Source organism: Mizuhopecten yessoensis, unplaced genomic scaffold (assembly GCF_002113885.1).
Source record: "Mizuhopecten yessoensis strain PY_sf001 unplaced genomic scaffold, ASM211388v2 scaffold2023, whole genome shotgun sequence".
NCBI classification, from domain to species: Eukaryota; Metazoa; Mollusca; class Bivalvia; order Pectinida; family Pectinidae; genus Mizuhopecten; species Mizuhopecten yessoensis.
The window spans coordinates 161,655-185,673 of NW_018404339.1; the positions used below are offsets into that span (position 1 = coordinate 161,655).

Here is a 24,019-nt window from a genome sequence, read left to right on the forward strand (position 1 = left end):
GCATGATTTGTACAGATCAGTTAGGCCGACAACAGAAGGCATGATTTGTACAGATCAGTTAGGCCAACAACAGAAGGCATGATTTGTACAGATCAGATCAGTTAGGCCGACAACAGAAAGCATGATTTGTACAAATCAGTTAGGCCGACAATAGAAGGCATGATTTGAACAGATCAGTTAGGCCAACAACAGAAGGCATGATTTGTACAGATCAGTTAGGCCGACAACAGAAAGCATGATTTGAACAGATCAGTTAGACCAACAAAAGAAAGCATGATTTGTACAGATCAGTTAGGCCAACAACAGAATGCATGATTTGTACAGATCAGTTAGGCCAATAACTTTTATCAATGGAAAATTCTTCTCACCATTTAGGGTATAACATCACATGATATTTTGAAGCTAAAGCTGATGCTGATGCAATAAATCATACACTTGCTCAGTATCAAGCACATTTTGGTATCACAGGAATGAACAACAATAAGAAACAATTCAACAAAAACTACATTATGTATCTGTACAGAGGAAATTTGTTTGTTTTTAACGCTCATTACTACTATATGTTAGACACCAAAAACAAGTCACAAATCCAAAGACAGCTTACAGCACACTAATGTGGTGGTCATCGGAAGAGCTGGCATAAAAATTGACCATGTGACAATCACATAACCGCTACATGAGAGCCCTTGTGTTATTAGCAATCAAAAGTCAGTGAAATATCATCAAATCTAAAGTGAGCAGCTGGCTGAATGATCGACCATTAATAAAACACGAGATTTTCATGTCCCACACTATGAGCCTATATCAGTGGGATCTGCCTCACACGCCGAGATCTGGCATGTATTGTAACTCAAACACAATGACATACATGTACGACTTAAATAGTTTGGTTAAGACTTAAGTTCAGACGTTTTAGCCACAATTACCTCAAGGTTCTCCTGGAAATGGTTAATCAGCGACTTACCTTCCTCCCAGCTGGCATTGAAGCCAGACAGTTGAATGCTATCATCTGATTTGAAAATGACTAAAAGTATATTATTGGACGAAAGCTTGACTTCTGGTATGTCAGCGCCTGAAAGTCTACCGACCAGCGGTTCATTTAAGGTGCTCCCATCATAGATTTCTACTACATCATTCAGCTCTTCTATCTCGAAGCTGTCAAACTGGAAACAGAAAAAGTCATTTAGCGATGTATTCTACAGAAGTGCAACACCTTCACCACTTACAGTACCACAAAACTTTACTCAAAACTATACAAACTGCTCACCAACCTTACTCAAAACTATACATACTGCTCACCAACCTTACTCAAAATTATACATACTGCTCACCAACCTTACTCAAAATGTATACATACTGCTCACCAACCTTACTCAAAACTATACATACTGCTCACCAACCTTACTCAAAATGTATACATACTGCTCACCAACCTTACTCAAAATGTATACATACTGCTCACCAACCTTACTCAAAATGTATACATACTGCTCACCAACCTTACTCAAAATGTATACATACTGCTCACCAACCTTACTCAAAATGTATACATACTGCTCACCAACCTTACTCAAAATGTATACATACTGCTCACCAACCTTACTCAAAATGTATACATACTGCTCACCAACCTTACTCAAAATGTATACATACTGCTCACCAACCTTACTCAAAATGTATACATACTGCTCACCAACCTTACTCAAAATGTATACATACTGCTCACCAACCTTACTCAAAATGTATACATACTGCTCACCAACCTTACTCAAAATGTATACATACTGCTCACCAACCTTACTCAAAATGTATACATACTGCTCACCAACCTTACTCAAAATGTATACATACTGCTCACCAACCTTACTCAAAATGTATACATACTGCTCACCAACCTTACTCAAAATGTATACATACTGCTCACCAACCTTACTCAAAATGTATACATACTGCTCACCAACCTTACTCAAAATGTATACGTACTGCTCACCAACCTTACTCAAAATGTATACATGCTGCTCACCAACCTTACTCAAAATTATACGTACTGCTCATCAACCTTACTCAAAATGTATACATACTGCTCACCAACCTTACTCAAAATGTATACATGCTGCTCACCAACCTTACTGAAAATGTATACATGCTGCTCAACAACCTTACTCAAAATTATACATACTGCTCACCAACCTTACTCAAAATTATACATACTGCTCACCAACCTCACTCAAAATGTATACATGCTGCTCACCAACCTTACTCAAAATGTATACATGCTGCTCACCAACCTTACTCAAAATTATACATGCTGCTCACAAACCTTACTCAAAAATTATAAATACTGCTCACAGACCTTATACAAAAAATATTCGTACTGCTCACCAACCTTACTCAAAATTATACATAAAGCTACCCAACCTTACTCAAAAATTATACGTACTGCTCACCAACCTTACTCAAAATGTATACATGCTGCTCACCAACCTTACTCAAAAATTATACATTCTGCTCACAAACCTTATACAAAAATTATTCATACTGCTCACCAACCTTACTCAAAATTATACATAAAGCTAACCAACCTTACTCAAAAATTATAAATACTGCTCACCAACCTTACTCAAAATTATACATAAAGCTCACCAACCTTACTCAAAATTATACATAAAGCTCACCAACCTTACTCAAAAATTATAAATACTGCTCACGAACCTTACTCAAACATTATAAATATTGCCCACCAACCTTACTCAAAATTATACATAAAGCTCACCAACCTTACTCAAAATTATACATAAAGCTCACAAACCTTATTCAAAAATTATATATATACTGCTCACCAACCTTACTCAAAAATTATATATACTGCTCACCAACCTTACTCAAAAACTATACATACTGCTCACCAACCTTACTCAAAATGTATACATACTGCTTACCAACCTTACTGAAACATTATACATACTGCTCACCAACCTTACTCAAAAATTATATATATACTGCTCACCAACCTTACTCAAAAATTATACGCACTGCTCACCAACCTTACTCAAACATTATACGTACTGCTCACCAACCTTACTTAAAATTATACATACTGCTCACAAATCTTACTCAAAAATTATGTATACTCCTCACCAACCTTACTCAAAAATTGAGCATCCTTATACAACTTGTACTTCACCTACTAAACTGAAGAGTTCCTGCAATTGACACAGCAAATATAGTTGTGCATACACAAAGCCTGCTGCTTTAAAGATTTGACGAACAGCAGCGACTATACAATTCATACTTAATGTAGTTAACATATTTTACATGGTAGGAATACTACTCTATTTGTGATGTTGTTAAAAAAGAATCAACGGACCAGGCAAAGTACTCAGTCTCCTCCTGATGCTTCTTGTAAAACATTTATGAAAATACTGAATGTTAAAGTGATAAAGGACATAAATTTGTACTATATTACTCAGCAAAGTTGACTTATTTCTTGGACGTGGTTAGAAGGGGAAGAAGACCGTCATACTTCACAGCTAGTTGAAGGAATACATTGATACCTTTGAAAAAACTATTTAATTGAATTGGGATTGCCTCTCTTAATTCGTCCATAGTATTTTCTTTATCAATCATACAAATTAATTGTATAAGGAATGTCACCCTTTACACATATTCCAATTCATCTAATACCATTAAAACTAATGCAACATAAAATGAACAGAAGTACCAACAGGACGATACCATTATGTGGGTTCCATCAAAGGTGAACGAATAAGAATTCATAAATTACTGTCAAACTTCTCTATTTAACCACATTCTACAAAGAAATAATAAAGTTTGAATAGGGACAGAAATTTCCAAATACCTGAAAAGTACCTACCTTTAATTGTATTTTGGTACCTATGGATGATTCTATACTCCAGTGACATGATGACAATTTCGGGTATGATTGTGGAAAGTTTGGCGAATGGAATGTTTTTTGTGTTCCTTGGAGATGACCACCACATGTGGCTGAAAAGAGAGAAAATAAATGATTAGTTAATTCGAGTATTAAATTAATGCATCATACCTTTTTATGAAACATTTTCAAAAGTATGGGTCAAAGGTCAAGTCATAGGTCACAGTTACCTAATTCTTGCAATCTGCACTCCGCCATCCCATGATGTCCTTGTACACCAAATCTGGGTACTCCAGGTGAAAAAGTATAGAAGATATGCCCCGGACAAACTTTATCAAAAGTTAAGGTAAAAGCATAGGATTTTCAAATTTGGCAAAACCCAGATTTGAAAACCCCTCGGGTGGAATTTCCCTATACTACACCCATGGGCATGAAAGAGTCTTAAAATATTACTGTTTTTGCATCAGTAAAGCAGTCAGGTATTAGCTGTGTGCACAACACAACATGAGTATGGAGTGTTAGGGCGACACCAGAAATGTCTCTAGGACAATCATCATTACGGTTAATACCTGCTACATAGTGCATGTCAGTGTGGCCCAGTGTGATATAAACAAACCTGACATGTGGCCTTCCTAATGACACCAACACTGTCAGCCCTCATTAACAACCCAGACCTCGACACTCCCCTAGTAAATTTTCTCTATTTTTGAATCATGTGTTTCTTTATCTCTCCATTTTAAAGAATTTCTTTCTTGTACATTTATGCACACAAATGTTTTTTATTCAATTGATAAATTTTCATATTATTTTCATTTGTACACATGTGAAGCAGATTGTAGATTTCACCTGAAAACATGGTAGAAATTATTCACCAATGATTTTCCTCAAGAGGAGATCATTTAAAGGGGATAGATCCCCTTTCTGGGGGTTGACATCTGTGGTGCCACTTCTACACCTTTTTGACATTAGTATGTGTTACAAACGAGCACTTGCATCATTGAATATTGTATAAAGGTCAGGTGTATCAATTTATTTCAAACTATAAACTACATTGAGTGAGAGTCCTACAGTAATTGATACCTCATTTACACCTACAGTGCTCTAAAGCCAAATTAACGTAACTGTTACAATCATGTATTATAACCTTTTCACAAAGTAAAAACCCAAGCTAAATATTACAGCTATTGATTAGGTGTTCTATAGGCCGTACACCTGACAGTTAACACAGTAGATACTAGGAGCCTTAATTATAACAGGATAATTACATTACCTCTGCCCCTCCCTGTGTGCTGGGAAACATATGCTACCCCACCTGTGCTGGAGCTGTGCACTTAAACCTTTTGTTTTGTATCCAATTGTGCAAAGATTTTACTAAACTTTGAACTTATCAAAGTTTTATCAAAATTTGATCATATTTGATTAAGTTTATATTGTTGGATTCTGTCCACCAATCAAATCAGAGCACATTATGCTTTATAATGATGCATGAATGTTGCTTCATACTTAGCCTCAGTCTTTGTATATTTAAATGCTTCAAGATTCATCAAAATCCAACAAAGCAAGTTATCTTCATGATTTGTGGAACAGTGAAAACACTCCCCATACCATAAGGGAAAGTGGCAGTACTTTGGTCAAAATTTCAAAAACAAAAACAAATACAAATAAGACATAACCAACCAGTTCAACCAAACCCTATCCATCAAAATCAAGATTAAATCAGACAAGCACACCGCTCCTTACAGTACTGATCATGTGTACAAAGTTGATCACTTAAAAGCACTTAAAATCTGTGTTATTTATTACAAGAGGCCCATGGGCCTTAACGGTCTCCTGAGTCCTACAGTATTTATTTTTGTTGTTGAAATATGTACCAATTTGAGTAAAAAATAGTTAAGTATAATGTTAACTTAACTTTGTCAGGACCATGAGCTGATCATTCCTAGACCGATTTTAAATAAGATCAGCCTATTAGAAATTGTTTTTAAGTTTAGAATAGGTATTTACAAAATAGCGGCTGTGGTGGCCATATTGGATTTCTGATTGACCTGAAAAATAACAACACTTTGTCAGGACCATGAGGCGATCATTCCTACCAACTTTCAGTTCAATCGGCCCAGCAGAACTTGACTTTAAGTTTGAAATGTAAAATGTTAACGGACGACGGACGACGACGACGGACGAAAACGGATAGCAATAGGTCACTTGAGCTAAAGCTCAGGTGACCTAATAATGTACATTTACTTCTTCTAAGCGAGACCAAGACCTAAATAATGTTGTATTTGATATGCCAAATGGCCTTGCTAAGTGACCTTGCTTAGTCAGATGGAAGGTAAATCATTGTCATACACAGCTTTCCATAAATCAACTCAAGTTGTCTTAAAGCTTGTTTTGAGGGAACAAATTCCATATCACCTTCATTAGATCTGACACTACCGGGTAGTTCTCTTGTCTATGTATCTGGTAGGCAATAATCTCACTGCTGCTTCCTAACATCCAGGCCAGCATTCCTTAGTGACAGGTGAAAATCTACTTGCCATGTTCCTGCTTGTAAGTGTTAAACCAGAGACTGGATTAGATGCATCCTATGAAGGGAGGTGTTTATGATGGAGGTTTGGGACTGCCAGGTCTAAATTTAGTCTTAATGGTTATACCAAGAAAATGTAGCATGATTTCAAAGATGTCCCAAAAATCAGAGGATACATTTTAACCATTTTAAGAAACAGACCGCAGATATCAACTCTTCTATCCACCACTGAAAGTAGATGAGTATGCAATAAATGTCTCATGTTTAACCAATTAACTACAATAATTTTACCTCTACAATTTTGTTCATCCGACTCGTCGGCACAGTCTTTCTTTCCGTCACACACAGATGAGTTGCTGATACACCTACTACCATCCTTGCACCGGAAATGATCTATAACACACGCATTACTCTCACACACAAAAGGTAGACGATCCTCACATCTACCCAACCCCCACCGGTACTTTCCATACTGTGTGGGGAGCAGGCTGATAGAACAGCATTGCCTGATACCTGTCAACAGAAAACATACATTGTTAAACATTGTTTTTTAAATCTATCTGGAAGTTAAGAGTAAAATTGCATGTATCTGATCCGGTAGACTGTAAGTTCATTTTATAAGAATCAAGAAAAACCATGACCATACTGAAAAGGGCTGTGAGAGACACTGCTCTGTATCCTCATACAAGTATGAACTATAACAACAGTAATACTAAAATGCATTAGAAAACCAGGGTTGTATATATATGATTGTAAAATTGTTTATTTGTTAACAATTGGAAAAATGTACGGAGGTAAACTGTTGTATCACCAAAAATTTACAACAGAATTTACATTGTATCTATGAATGACAAAACACTGTTTTACAATAGAAAGTACACAAATTACATACAATCGATAAAATATAGTCTGATGATTGGGATAGCGTTGTGGTACAAATGGGAGAATATTGTATAATTATATCTCTCAGAGAACTTTATATCAAAATTACAAAGTTAAAGAACATATATTGTAAACTGTTTATACTGCATTATACATAATGTACAAGACAAGGTTAGAGAGATGACGTAAGGGTTGTATCTAATATACTGTGTGTAAACAAGGACAGAGGGATCACACACAGTAGTAAACACTGCCTGGTTAGGTTGCTTTGATCTGCTATTTATTGCTGAATGGAAGTGTAGCCTTGGATTATTAGTAAACTAACACCTGTTAAGTAATGGTACATAAAGAAGTCTGGCTATGTGGAAATATCCTGTTTCTATTTTTTAGTAATTTATTACCACTTAAACGGTCTGTTATTCAGTATTCTAACAAACAATTATTCAATATTAATTCCAACACATAATTTATAGGATCACCTTTCACTTAGAAATAATTAATGTCTTAGAAGGTCAAAACCACAAACAAATAAAATGACAGGGCTGACATTCCAAGTTATTTTGAGTAGAAAAATATGTGTTCATATCAGACCCACACACAACAGAACAATTACCGTCAACATTCAGCAGGACGGCTGTAACAAAATCACAATACTGGAGACCTTGTCCACCTCCTTACACCCTATTTACTCAAACAATTATATAATTACTAATAATTACCACACAAAATGTCCTCCCATTCCAAGCTGACCATACTGTTAGTGTTACTGCTAGTTTTGCACCATGAATTTTTATTTTTAATCATTTGAATTATCCACGAATGTTAGTATAGAAGGTTTGTAATATAAAAGCTTCCTTGTTTGGCAGAACCTGTTACAGGTAAAATAATGTATGCAAGATAGGATGGTGTGACAGGTATGATCTTTGTAGGCTGAGAAACCATCGGTCTAACATTCTTCTCGTGAAGCCTATTAAGGAAATGTACTGTATTTCCATACACTGTTTATATACACAGTATGAAAATAAACTTTATCTATTTTACAACAATTATGAAACAAGTTATTTCAACTTTTATTAATCACTCTTGTTGGCCTGGATGTTAGTGCACAGAGGGTCTATCTGTGGGAGGAAACCAGAGTACCCAGAGAAAATCCACGTGGTCGGGCAGGTGACCCCATACCTTTTCACGTTCGATTGGAAAATCGAACCCTGACTGCCTTGGTAAAAGGCAAGTGTACATGTGCTATCCACTGCATCACCCGACACAGTATTGAGACCTGTAACAATAGGTGATTTACCTAATTGAAAGACTAATGGTTGATGGAGGGACCAGAATCCCTCTTTAGCCTGTGCTAGCTGTCCATTTGTCCACAAAAACTCTCCATACTCATCTTGATACAATCCTGCAACAGAAATAACCAAATTTTGGATTTCATAATGATTCGGCTGCTGAACTACTCAGTAGTGAAGCAGACGTAAAACCAATCAATCAATCAATACTTACCTTATTAAAGCTTATCAGAGTTGTTGGTGTGATTCAAACTACATAACTGTTTTGTTCCCATTTAAGCAAATAATACTGTAAGCATAGATTAAAATGTCAATCTTACCAAGCACAGTTCCATAATGTCACATAACATAATAATGTTGAGAAGACAATCTGCTGCCAAGGCATGTACATATTATACACTTAACGTAAGTACATACTTACATATATAGTTACATGAACATACAAATGTACTTAATGACACTTAATTCTTTATAAAGAACAATGAATATTGGAAAAAAATCACTTCGTGAATTATTCTTGTGCAATATAATAATTTTCACATTACTTTTTACAATTTTAGTTAGATTAAAAAAGAAACAATTACCGATCCAGATTTTCGTTATTGGCTCAAAGACACTGTTGGTGTTATTTCTGGATTCCAAGCTGCTGACTGCTACAGCGATCTCATCACCATAGAGCTGGTTGTAATTAAACCCACTAATCCTCAACAGATTACCACCATATCTGAAATATAAAGATGTCATACCTAGATATCCTTAATACAGCATCATGAACCCCCATAGTACTATACACTCCCCGCTCCAACACATAGCTGCACTTTCTATTATGCACAATCTGACTTCAGGATAATATTCTATCAACATTTTACAGCATTCACATTGAAGTTCATTATAAAGGACTTCTTTTCTATCTTCAATGGACATAAAAGTTGTTTTTCAATCAGTTAATTATGAATACCAAAATGATGCTTAACTCTTAAACCTGTTAAGTTTTGAAGAGAAAGTCTGTTAATGTTATGAATGAGAAATGTTGGGCCTTAGGATGAACTAGTAAATTTTTAACTTTCATATAAGATGTTGGTTTTGTAAATTATTTTTGCCAATTACGCTAACTGACGAGCAGTACTATTGCTAAATACCAGAAACAATGACATCCAGCAAAACACATTAATGATTTGAATCACTTATTTAATTCAATATTATCATAAATCAGTTACATGTGTTTAATTCAATATGGCTCATCATAAATCAGTTACATGTATTTAATTCAATATGGCTTATCATAAAATATATCATAAGTTAAGATATTTATTAACCATCTGTTTTTTACCATTTCCCCAAATAAAATCAGTACATAATCATTGCTGAGGATTTCAAATCCTATTGATTGACATCTGTCAAAAACAGAAATTCATCTGAATTTGAAGAATTACTGTCACAGCAAATGGCAAGTGAATCAATAAATTTAAACTGAACAACTTTGGTAAAAAAAAATGTAATTTATATTATTAATTATAACGTTATAAATCAGTTATTTTTGCCTTCCTATGGTATACAACATCTGCCCCTTGGCATGGTAAAATCACTAATATTTCACCTAGGCCTTGTGCATTATAATACATAGTCATTTAGCAGCACCTTAGGTCAATATTTTTTACACTATTAACTATATGTGAAGGTATTGGATAACAGTAAAATTCAAAAATTCTTCAGACCTTCGATTCTAATCACCGATCACCAATCCCATGAGTAAGGCTGTGTATGGGGGGTGTGAGTGAGGATGTGTATGGGGGACATGAGTGAGGATGTGTATTGGGACATGAATGAGGATGTGTATGGGAACATGAGTGAGGATGTGTATGGGGGTCATGAGTGAGGATGTGTATACGGGACATGAGTGAGGATGTGTATGGGGGGACATGAGTGAGGATGTGTATGGGGACATAAGTGAGGATGCTTATGGGGGTCATGAGTGAGGATGTGTATGGGGACATGAGTGAGGATGTGTATGAGGGGACATGAGTGAGGATGTGTATGGGGACATAAGTGAGGATGTGTATGGGGACATGAGTGAGGATGTGTATGGGGACATTAGTGAGGATGTGTATGCGGGGACATGAGTGAGGATGTATGTGTATGGGGACATAAGAGAGGATGTGTATGGGGGACATGGGGGAGGATGTGTTTGGGGACATTAGTGATGATGTGTATGGGGACATAAGAGAGGATGTGTATGGGGACATTAGTGAGGATGTGTATGCGGGGACATGAGGGAGGATGTGTATGTGGGACATGAATGAGGATGTGTAAGGGGGGTCATGAGTGAGGATTTGTATGGGGACATGAGTGAGGATGTGTATGGGGGACATGAGTGAGAATGTGTATGGGGACATGAGTAAGGATGTGTATGGTGACATGAGTGAGGATGTGTATGGGGGACATGAGTGAGGATGTGTATGGGGGGACATGAGTGAGGATGTGTATGCGGGACATGAGTGAGGATGTGTATGCGGGACATGAGTGAGGATGTGTATGTGGGACATGAGTGAGGATTTGTATTTGGGCATGAGTGAGGATGAGTATGGGGGACATGAATGAGGATGTCTATGGGGACATGACTGAGGATGTGTATGGGGACATGAGTGAGGATGTGTATGGGGACATGGTTGAGGATGTGTATGGGGACATGAGTGAGGATTTGTATGGGGACATGATTGAGGATGTGTATGGGGACATGAGTGAGGATGTGTATGGGGACACTGTGTATGCGGGACATGAGTGAGGATATGTATGGGGACATGAGTGAGGATATGTATGGGGACATGAGTGAGGATGTGTTATGGGGACATGAGTGAGGATGTGTATGGGGACATGGTTGAGGATGTGTATGGGGACATGAGTGAGGATGTGTACGGGGACATGAGTGAGGATGTGTATGGGGACATAAGTGAGGATGTGTATGGGGACATGAGTGAGGATTTGTATGGGGGGCATGAGTGAGGATGGTAGGAAGATAGGGACATGAGTGAGGATGTGTATGGGGACATTAGTGAGGATGTGTATGCGGGACATGAGTGAGGATGTGTATGCGGGACCTGAGTGAGGATGTGTATGTGGGACATGAGTGAGGATGTGTATGAGGGACATGAGTGAGGATTTGTATGGGGGGCATGAGTGAGGATGTGTATGTGGGACATGAGTGAGGATGTGTATGAGGGACATGAGTGAGGATTTGTATGGGGGGCATGAGTGAGGATGGTAGGAAGATAGGGACATGAGTGAGGATGTGTATGGGGACACGAGTGAGGATATGAGTGAGGATGTGTATGGGGACATGAGTGAGGAGGATGTGTATGGGGGGACATGAGTGAGGATGTGTATGAGGACAAGACTGAGGATGTGTATGGGGACATGAGTGAGGATGTGTATGTGTACATGATTTAGGATGTGTATGGGGGACATGAGTGAGGATTTGTATGGGGGGCATGAGTGAGGATGGTAGGAAGATAGGGACATGAGTGAGGATGTGTATGGGGACATGATTGAGGATGTGGATGGGGACATGAGTGAGAATGTGTATGGAGACATGAGTGAGGATATGTATGGGGACATGAGTGAGGATGTGTATGTTGACATGATTGAGGATGTGTATGGGGACATGAGTGAGGATGTGTATGGGGCCATGAGTGAGGATGTGTATGGGGACATGATTGAGGATGTGTATGGGGGGCATGAGTGAGGATGTGTAGGGGGACATGAGTGAGGATGTGTATGGGGGGACATGAGGGAGGATGTGTATGCGGGACATGAGTGAGGATGTGTATGGGGGGACATGAGGGAGGATGTGTATGCGGGACATGAGTGAGGATGTGTATGCGGGACCTGAGTGAGGATGTGTATGTGGGACATGAGAGAGGATGTGTATGGGGGACATGAGTGAGGATTTGTATTTGGGCATGAGTGAGGATGAGTATGGGGGACATGAGTGAGGATGTGTATGTGGGACATGAGTAAGGATTTGTATTTGGGCATGAGTGAGGATGAGTATGGGGGGATGTGTATGGGGACATGATTGAGGATGTGTATGGGGGGCATGAGTGAGGATGTGTAGGGGGACATGAGTGAGGATGTGTACGGGGACATGAGTGAGGATGTGTATGGGGACACTGTGTATGCGGGACATGAGTGAGGATATGTATGGGGACATGAGTGAGGATGTGTATGGGGCCATGAGTGAGGATGTGTATGGGGACATGAGTGAGGATTTGTATGGGGGGCATGAGGGAGGATGGGTATGGGGGACATGAGTGAGGATGTGTATGTGGGACATGAGTGAGGATGTGTATGAGGGACATGAGTGAGGATTTGTATGGGGGGCATGAGTGAGGATGGTAGGAAGATAGGGACATGAGTGAGGATGTGTATGGGGACACGAGTGAGGATATGTAAGCGGGACATTAGTGAGGATGTGTATGGGGGACATGAGTGAGGATTTGTATGGGGGGCATGAGTGAGGATGTGTATGGGGGACATGAATGAGGATGTGTTACGGGGGACATGAGTGAGGATGTGTTTGCGGGACATGAGTGAGGATGTGTATGAAGACAAGACTGAGGATGTGTATGGGGACATGAGTGAGGATGTGTATGGGGGACATGAGTGAGGATGTGTATGGGGGGACATGAGTGAGGATGTGTATGGGGGGACATGAGTGGGGATGTGTATGCGGGACATGAGTGAGGATGTGTATGTGGGACATGAGTGAGGATGTGTATGGGGGACATGAGTGAGGATTTGTATTTGGGCATGAGTGAGGATGTGTATGGGGGACATGAATGAGGATGTGTATGGGGGGACATGAGTGAGGATGTGTATGCGGGACATGAGTGAGGATGTGTATGGGGGACATGAGCGAGGATGTGTATGGGGACACGAGTGAGGATATGTATGGGGGACATGAGTGAGGATGGGTATGGGGGACATGAGTGAGGATGTGTATGGGGACACGAGTGAGGATATGTATGGGGGACATGAGTGAGGATATAATTTCATTTGTCAATCTTTTAATTATGAAATCATGTAACAATACTTTGTGCCAACACCTTCCATTGTAAATACTTATGTTATAATTCAAGGCGATTGTTGACCTATATCAGAAACACAATCTGATTAAAATCATGTTACATGGCTTCGTTAACTTCGTACTACGCCTGAACACCTGAGTGTGCCGCGGTCAGGGTCACGTTCAGTTGACCTTTATATTTATAAAAACTCATTAAATTTCGACCAATCAGAGACCCTCTTTTAAAAGGGTGCTCGTAGTTGTAACAAATATATCGGACATTGATGAGAATGATGCGAAAGTTATGAAGTTATTTAAGATCAATCGTCTGAAACCCGAACAATAAAATATACTCGAAGCTTTATTAGAGAAGAAAGACTGTATGGCGGTGTTGCCTATGCAATTATTACTCAATGGGTATGTTTTCCTTGGCATCCTAGAAATGTCAGTTCCCGCCGCCATATTTGTTTTGAAAAACTAATCTGTTCGATACCCCTCGCTATTTATCTATCAACCATGATATTCCGATTTGCTGGCAAACTTTTGCCAGCGCGCCTCTGATTGGTTCATCTAAAAGGCACTTGAACGTGAGCCTGACCGCGGCACATTCAGATACATGTTCAGGCGGAGCTATGTAACATATGATTTTAATCAGATTGTCAGAAACAGGAATTATGTATTTCTAAGAGAAGCATATGATTTTCTATAAACATGTATAATATAAAAGTATGTGAGGAAAAGGAAGTGAACTCGTGATTCCTGGTTATCATGTGTATGAGCAGTCAAGGAACATGAAGGTAAAATACTGCCTTGCTTACTGGCAAGTGGCAAGCTACCTTTTTCAGATCTAGAGTTAGGCAACATCAAGCATGGTCAGTGGCTGGATGGGTGCCCGCTTGCATGCTTCATTTATCTAACCCTCATTAGTTAATTTTGAAAGTGTAAAAAGATACTTGGTAAACCTGGATTATTTACATAATCTGAAAATTAATTAACTTGACTATAATAAACATGATTAACCAGCCAGCACCAATGTATACGTGAGGACCATTAAATTAGTTTACATTTAGGGACGTATAGCGGGTACCATTACCTATTGTGTATTTGTAATAGCAGACAGGTTCTGTACAGAACATCCTCTACTTCAGATGTCAACTTTTAAGATAATTTGAAAGAAGAAACTACAGACAGCAGACAGACTTCCAAGAAATCATAATTAATTCCATAACCTAAATGGGCTCTCCCCCCCCCCTAGGTAAAATCTGGATAAATCATAATTAATTCCATAATCTAAACGCTCCCTCCTCAGACCAGGTGGATAAAATAGGGATAAATCATAATTTCATTATCTAAATAATCTCTCCCTTCTTCAACCAGGTGGGTAAAACAGACTAAGCCATATCAGAAATGTGTGTTAAACAGATGTTGGATGTGATAGGCTTTATCTAAGTAGGGTGGAGCTGTACAGGAGCAGTGGTGTACCCATCCACAGTAACTCAGGTCAACAGCCAGGTTCTAATGCATACACATATACTGTATAAATATATCTGATAACAACCATATATACCGCTAGTTTATATTTTCAGTGATGAATCATGCTAGGAACAAATAGTTGTTACCATAATCTTATACAAATATGAAATGATCTAAAAATTAATAGAAATTTTTGGCACTATCATCGTTAATGATATGACTGTTTGCATTACATGTGCACAGATTGTAGTGATAATTTACTGATAAAGGTTCACTCAGCTCTGTCCTAGCTAGTACATGTAGAGGTGGGGACGAAAGGTTAACAAGTATGTACTGTGTGCATGTGTACACAACTCAGCTGACCTTCCTGCAATCAAGTATCCAGGGTGTGAGAAACATAATCTGGTTATGGGACTTGTTCGCTGGAAAGTTCAGATGGCTTTTAATGGTTGTTGACAGCAATGACAATGACTCTTGATAATATAATTAAGGAAGAATTAAAGTAAAGTTCTGTTAGGAAATTTAATTTCAAATCTGTATTGTTAAGATAACAAGAGGCTCAATGGGGTCGTATCGCTCACCTGGTATTAATCTCACACTTGTAACATTAAAAGTGATCTTTAATAAAGCTATAGGCAAAATATCAGTATTTATGACTATAAGTTATTCAAAAGAATCTGTTAAAAGATTTAAAATCATTTGACCCATGTGACCTTGAAAGTTGAACAAGGTCATTACGTTTAACAAACTTTATAGCCCTTCATCGCGGCATGTAACTTGCAAAATATCACCACCCTAGACCTTATGTTTATTGAGATTAGGTCATTTAAATGTTTATACATATTTGGCTAAATGTGACCTTGAAAGTGGGTCAAGGTCATTCAAATGAAAAAGCTTGATAGCCCTTTATCCAAGCACACTACTAACCAAATATCAATATTCTAGGCCTTATGGTTATTCAGAAGAAGTTGTTTAAAGTGTTAAACATATTTGACCCCTGTGACCCTGTATATTATTCAAGATCATTCATTTGAACAAACTTGGTAGCCCTTCATCCCAGCATGCTACTGGCCAGGCCAAGTGAGCTAAAAACATGTGATGGGAATGGAATGTAATTAAAGGTTGATCAACAGAAGTTCTAAATTCATCGTAACTAATCCTTTTACTGATCTTTTTAAAAAGGGAATGTCTTGAAACTTTGAAATGGATTTTCCTTAAACATTTCAAAATAGCAATATCTGGGTGAAGTCTCCCTTGATTTAAATATTTCGTAACTTTTCAATCCATCTACAGTTGATATCTGCAGTGGAGACCCACTAACTTATCTGCAGTAAATTAAGACTCATTAAGTTATCTACAGGGGAGACTCTTAGTAATATCTGGGTGAAGTTTCCCTTGATTTAAATATTTCGTAACTTTTCAATCCATCTACAGTTGATATCTGCAGTGGAGACCCATTAACTTATCTGCAGTAAAGACTCATTAAGTTATCTACAGGGGAGACTCAATTAACTTACCTACTCACTGTATAGAAAAATTTAACTTCTGACTGTATAGATACTCATAAATTTAACTTCTGACTGTAAAGATAGTCATGAATTTAACTTCTGACTGTAAAGATACTTATAAAGTTAACTTCTGAGAAGACTCAAGAATGGAACTCGTTTATTTATCTTCAGTGGAAAGTCATTATTCTGAAAATCAGACATCAGGGAAAGGAATTACTATAATTCCCTTTAATTTATCCAGCAATTTGTTTTTATTTCAGAAGTTACCCATTAACTTATCTGCAGTAAAGACTCATTAAGTTATCTACAGGGGAGACTCAATTAACTTACCTACTCACTGTATAGAAAACCTCAACTTCTGACTGTATATATACTCATAAATTTAACTTATGACTGTATAGATACTTCTAAATTTACCTTCTGACTGTAAAGATAATCATAAATTTAACTTATGACTGTATAGATACTTCTAAATTTACCTTCTGACTGTAAAGATAGTCATGAATTTAACTTCTGACTGTAAAGATCTTCATAAATTTAACTTATGACTGTATAGATACTTATAAATTTAACTTCTGCCTGTATAGATACTCATAAATTAAACTTCTGACTGTAAAGATAATCATAAATTTAACTTATGACTGTATAGATACTTATAAAGTTAACTTCTGACTGTAAAGATACTTATAAAGTTAACTTCTGAGAACACTCAAGAATTGACCTAGTTTATTTATCTTCAGTGGAAAGTCATTATTCTGAAAATCAGACATCAGGGAACGGAATTACTATAATTCCCTTTAATTTATCCAGCAATTTGTTTTTATTTCAGAAGTTACCCATTAACTTATCTGCAGTAAAGACTCATTCAGTTATCTACAGGGGAGACTCAATTAACTTAGCTACTCACTGTATAGAAAACCTCAACTTCTGACTGTATAGATACTTCTAAATTTACCTTCTGACTGTAAAGATCTTCATAAATTTAACTTATGACTGTATAGATACTTCTAAATTTACCTTCTGACTGTAAAGATACTCAAAAATTTAACTTCTGACTGTATAGATACTCATAAATTAAACTTCTGACTGTAAAGATAATCATAAATTTAACTTATGACTGTATAGATACTTCTAAATTTACCTTCTGACTGTAAAGATAATCATAAATTTAACTTATGACTGTATAGATACTTCTAAATTTACCTTCTGACTGTAAAGAAACTCATAAATTTAACTTATGACTGTATAGATACTTATAAATTTAACTTCTGCCTGTATAGATACTCATAAAGTTAACTTCTGACTGTATAGAAACTTATAAATTTAACTGCTGACTGTATAGATACTTCTAAATTTACCTTCTGACTGTAAAGATAATCATAAATTTAACTTCTGACTGTAAAGATACTCATAAAGTTAACTTCTGAGAAGACTCAAGAATTGAACTCGTTTATTTATCTTCAGTGGAAAGTCATTATTCTGTAAATCAGACATCAGGGAACGGAATTACTATAATTCCCTTTAATTTATCCAGCAATTTGTTTTTATTTCAGAAGTTTGTAGGGTTTGACAGACACACTGATGCAATTGTCAAGCGATTTTTTTGTGGAATGGCCTTGACATTTTAAATGTGTCTATCAAATTAGTTATTAGTAACTAAACAAAATGTGAATACCTTTTACAGGAGTCCTGTGCATCAGCAAATGTGATTTTCCTTGTGTCCACATATAGACACTTTGTACCAACCTTTCTCCAGCCTACAAATAAACAATTTAATCATTACTACAAGATTAATGCAAAAGTTTGTATAGATCTATTATATACAATTCAAACCAACATCAACATCAGCAAACTTAAGGGTCCAGTGGCCAATACAGGGTTTTTGAGGGGACCTACACATAGGCTACCGTGGCTTATCTAGGATTTCTAAAATAAGTTCACCCACCTTCCCCTCACACCTTTTTCTCTCTCTATGCTTTTCTCTCATGAATCTTTCTTTCTCTCTCCTTTTTCTCACTCTTCTTTTCTCTCTAAACAACTTTCCTTCACTCTTCCTGGTCTTTCTAAAAACTGTTTTCTCACTCATCCCTTCTTTCTCAGCCTCTTTATACCTCTTCTATTTTCACCAAAGCTATATTCTCTTTCCCCTTTTAATTAAGGATCTCTAAATTTTGAGCATATTCCTATTTTCTGATGATCATCTGAAAAAACAGCTCAATAGATGCCATTTAAAACAAAGGTGTTTTTTCCCCTAGTTTGTACATACCAACATTTTATTTAAGCATTTAATTCCTTGTAAGCATAATCTCCCCCATGAGCATTTCAAAAAGTTGGAAGCATGAGTTGCCATTGTGTGGTGGCAGTTTTTGGCATATCTGTTGAGGGAGGGATACTTGCCTAGTGTTGTTCTAAACCCATTCAATTACTTTTTAAACTCAATCCCTTATTGAAACAGGTTAGCTTATAATAATTACAACTTCAAAAGGGGAAAAAAATAACAAGGATTACTATTATTAATATTATTTTCAAAACACTTGAATTCAATAATGACTTTAATAGTTATTTAGATAAGAAATTGTCATACTGCCTCAGATACATGTACTATACCTCTTTACTTACCTTCAGGGCAGGTTAACCAAACAATATCCTTTTGGTATAAAGGTAGATTGAATTCGTAATTTGGAGTCTGAAAAATAAAATGTCTGGGTTAAATACCAAGCAGACCTCGACCTGTGTAACAGTTAAACAGGCAAATTCTTGTTTTTAAGGAAATCAGACTTTTGTTCCCATCAACTTGAACAAAGATAGATTACATCTATACAGCAAATTCATATTAAAATCAACCTATTAAATTACATCTATAGAAAACCAACTTAAGTCCCATACTGTTTGTTATAAAATATATTGCATTGTAGTAACACAGTATAGTTAAAATGTAGTGTGAAATTCTTTATCCATTATACAGAATTTCAGAAGTAAGATTATATATGAGATATATGCTTTATTCTAGGTATTGTTCATTTCATCAAGAAAGATTTATAATGTTTTCAATTGCTTTATATTGAATTTCCAGATCGTTTTAACTATTTAAATTTCAACCACTCAGAGTCTTGACAGATCTGATAGTATGTGTCTCTGTACAGAAAGAACATTAGAGGTTCCTGAGGGGGTCAAACAAAACATTTTGAACTTAAGTCTATACCAGAATCACCAAATGAATGTTTTGGTCACAGATAGAGTAACATGTATTATTTGCCTTTTACCTGAATAAATATTATTATCATTTTTATTATTATTGTTAACATTGTTTTAGTCTTTAATTTTACCTGCAATCATTTCCTTTCTGCTATATTTTTTAATCACAACAAAACGGTTTGCATACATTATAGGAATACATCCATTTAGCCTACTAAAAATAAAGAAAGAAATTCATAGAACAGAAAAGGACACCATACTTTTTGGCGTTGCCTGTCCAGTACAAAAAAATAGCCAGTGGCAGTGGAACCAGACCAGTCATGACTGTCGCAGGATTTTGATTAGCAGACGATGACGAGTTGTGGAAACTGGCATATTAAAATTGACTCCACTGTATTGCATATCAATTTAGCCTTTTCCAGTTGTATTTCAATTGTTTTATAATAAAAAAAAACGTCCGGTAGAAAAACTAATTTTCTACTGGTATTGTGTTAACAGCGTGAACTTGCTTGCTTTCGCCTCGTTTCTTCAACACTTACAAACCACTACAGTAGGCCTACACAAGAACCGTTGACGTCAACAAACTTGCGGTATGGCCGATCGGGAACCGTCGACACTCTCCGTAAACGGGAAAATACTTTTACGGAAAGTGCCGACGGTTCCCGATTGATAATTTGCCAAAATATTCGCAGTTCCAAGGGTGGGAAATCCCAGTTATATGTGTCGCTATTTGATAAACCAGTATTCCACAATTATTACACTAAAATAATTTCTGGAGAACAGTTATATGAAGGATATTGTAAGTGTGATCGGGTGGCGCTGTGATCAGGGCCGTACTCATGAAACCGTTCTTATGCTCACACTCAGATTTTATTATCAAGAAATTCGGCTTGAGTAGGTTTGAGCACAGAATCTATGCTTCTTTTTTTTAATTTTATTTTGCATGTACTGCAGTTTCATCCCACATATTGAGACCCTCTACTGGGCAAAAAAAAGTAATTAATATAAGTTGGTAAAACTTGTTTCATCATATTCATTGTAAAATATATGAATTTTTTATCTATTACTGAAAAAGTCGCATAATTAAAAAATTGTAATAAAAATGCTAGTCTACTTCAATAACGACCCGTAGAAGTGCACTATAATTATCAGAGTCTGTACTACTGGTGTAAAAACGTCTAAACCTATATATATAATACACTCTTGCCGGAGCCACATAGACAATGAATTACGGTATGGCTTGTTGCTATGTAAAACTGTTTTGCATACTAAGTCAATATGCTTTGCTTTTTCTGCGACTACGCCCAAGGTAATGAAGTACAAAATACAGATACGAGCGGAAAATAGGGGTCAACAATGCTGACCCGTGTATCGCCATTTTTTCCTGCTATACGGGCCTGGATGTTAATTGCCCCCTAAACAGCGTGCTACAGGATCTACACCAACAGGCCGGCTACAAGTCCGCCAACATACGGGGTTCTTTTTTCTGAAGCGATCTGATGATGTCGAGATGTAAATATAGACGATTTAAATGACGTAGATACCACATGAGTGAAGTGTGGCAGTAACGAAGGGCGGGGATGGAGAGATGAACGATGACTGATGCAGATGGAAAACGAGACGATAAGAAGATGGACTGATATCGTTAGATACGATGACAATGTTTAGATATATATAGAGAGGAAGCCAGGGTAACACTGTATATAGTAGAAGTAGAAAAATAGTAATCTAAGCGAAGATGGAAAGGCGTCAATTTAGAAATAAATGACAAATTTAAGTTTAACACTCGGGGACACAAACTGAAACACGTGCTCCTTGTAGTGTGATACTGGCGAAAGTCAGATAGAATACATCATGTATGGTAGGAATGGAAGTCAATGGAGTAATATTAATATATACTGTCCGAGTTTTATCAACAAATTACCGATAGGAAGGATACCTGTCCCCACTGCAGGTAAAACAAACTAGAAAATTTAGCATTTCGTACATAGAGTAACAACCCCGTCCCTCCCTTTCTCAATAGCTGTATTGAGGCTGGATCGGGGTCAGATAGAGTGACCCTTTTGTGATCGGAGGTCAGAGTTCGAAACCCGGACTGCCCCAGTAGGTCATGTACGTATGGCTTTCTTTTCAGCTTCTGCCATGCAAGTTAAACGTTTCCAATCCATAGTTATACCGTTTTAGAACGTGGAACGCGGACCTTTAAACAGACATACTTTTGTATCTGTAAATGCTCAGGCAACAATTTCGGAGACCGTTTGTATTCAAACATTACTGTATAAGCGTCATACAACTGATTAGATGCTTTGTGCTTTGTAAAATCTTAAATGCCTCAGTAAAAAACCGACACTTCTAAATATTAACTCTATATACCATTAACTTTATAATACAGGTGATATATATATCATATAGTTTTCAGTTTATTTGCAGAGTAAGTTGATGTCGACAGTATAACATTATAAGGGCCGTGTGTATTTGTGTAATTACCTATGATCGGGTTTGTCGCACTAAACACAAAACGTTGCCTCTGATAGAACGATTCTATAATTACTGGGCACATTCCATTATATACACCACAGGTGCAACGTTTCGGGGAACACGGATAAAAGAACCGGAAACAGAGTATTGCCTGATATTTTACGAATTCAACACAAGCTGCAATATGATATAGGAGAACGCGACACTTTGTGATGACGCCCAAGGTTTGATGGGGTAGTAGGGTACGTTCCGGGTACAGCGTCACTACCACACCGCACTGTATACAATGTGTCTTCTGTACCTTTAACAGTGTTAGTCGATCTTACTAACTCCACACGAATAGTTCCTTAACAGTGTTAGTCGATCTTACTAACCCCACACGAATAGAGTCCATTAAAACGATAGTCATCTAAATATACCAGCAATCCACTTCATTAAAGGGCTTGGTGTCGTTAATGGTGACAAATGATCTTATATTGAATGAATGACCTAACATTACTAGCGTGTTTGGTCTCGACTGTCCCCTCATTCAGTCCACCTACAGGACATAATAACATAGACATAACCAATCCAAATACTTAAAACTGTTTTAATTGAACAGAAAGTGGCAAATAAATTACTTAAAACAGACGGGTTAGATATTTCCGGTCTTATCACGAATATCCGAGTAAGTGTTGACAAGATCACACGTATCGCGTATAGGCAACGTCAAGAATGGCGGCAACTTGTTAGGCTGAACTCCAGCGATGAAGGCTGAAACGTTTGATATATATACAAAAGTAGGTGAAACCTCTTAATTTGTGTTTAATGTTGGCGTCAAACTACTTCGGGAATCAGAGTTAAGGAAGCCTGCAGCAGTAAATCAATGAAACGCTAGTTATACACACCAGTGCTCTAACAAGGGAGTCATTCTTGCCAACTTTTTGAAATTTCCATAGGNTGTACATTGTTTTACGTAACAGTATAACAGTTGTACTTTGTTTTACATAACAGTATAACAGTTGTACCTTGTTTTACATTACAGTGTAACAGTTGTACATTGTTTTACGTTACAGTATAACAGTTGTACTTTGTTTTACATTACAGTATAACAGTTGTAACTTGTTTTACATTACAGTATATCAGTTGTATTTTGTTTTACATAACAGTATAACGGTTGTACTTTGTTTTACATAACAGTTTAACAGTTGTACTTTGTTTTACATTACAGTATTACAGTTGTACCTTGTTTTACATAACAGTTTAACAGTTGTACTTTGTTTAACATAACAGTTTAACAGTTGTACCTTGTTTTACATTACAATGGTACAGTTGTACCTTGTTTTACAAACAGTATAACAGTTGTATTTTGTTTTACATTACAGTATAACAGTTGTATTTTGTTTTACATAACAGTATATCAGTTGTATTTTGTTTTACATAACAGTATAACGGTTGTACTTTGTTTTACATAACAGTTTAACAGTTGTACTTTGTTTACATAACAGTATAACAGTTGTATTTTGTTTTACATTACAGTATTACAGTTGTACCTTGTTTTACATAACAGTTTAACAGTTGTACTTTGTTTTACATAACAGTTTAACAGTTGTACCTTGTTTTACATTACAATGGTACAGTTGTACCTTGTTTTACAAACAGTATAACAGTTGTATTTTGTTTTACATTACAGTATAACAGTTGTATTTTGTTTTACATAACAGTATAACAGTTGTA

At 36.8% G+C, this 24,019-nt stretch overlaps 1 protein-coding gene across 1 annotated transcript in view; it reads right to left on the minus strand.

Annotated features, from left to right (window-relative positions):
• The window catches only part of LOC110444189 (CUB and sushi domain-containing protein 3-like), an 85,325-nt gene that overhangs the window by 32,381 nt on the left and 28,925 nt on the right, over positions 1 to 24,019 (minus strand). The window contains exons 2-8 of the mRNA XM_021488597.1: positions 19,250 to 19,316; positions 18,306 to 18,387; positions 9,172 to 9,311; positions 8,596 to 8,700; positions 6,708 to 6,929; positions 3,875 to 4,005; positions 965 to 1,163 (exon numbers count right to left, since the gene is read on the minus strand). Of these exons, the coding sequence (XP_021344272.1) occupies positions 965 to 1,163; positions 3,875 to 4,005; positions 6,708 to 6,929; positions 8,596 to 8,700; positions 9,172 to 9,311; positions 18,306 to 18,387; positions 19,250 to 19,316 (946 nt within the window). The remainder of the gene's footprint in view (positions 1 to 964; positions 1,164 to 3,874; positions 4,006 to 6,707; positions 6,930 to 8,595; positions 8,701 to 9,171; positions 9,312 to 18,305; positions 18,388 to 19,249; positions 19,317 to 24,019) is intronic.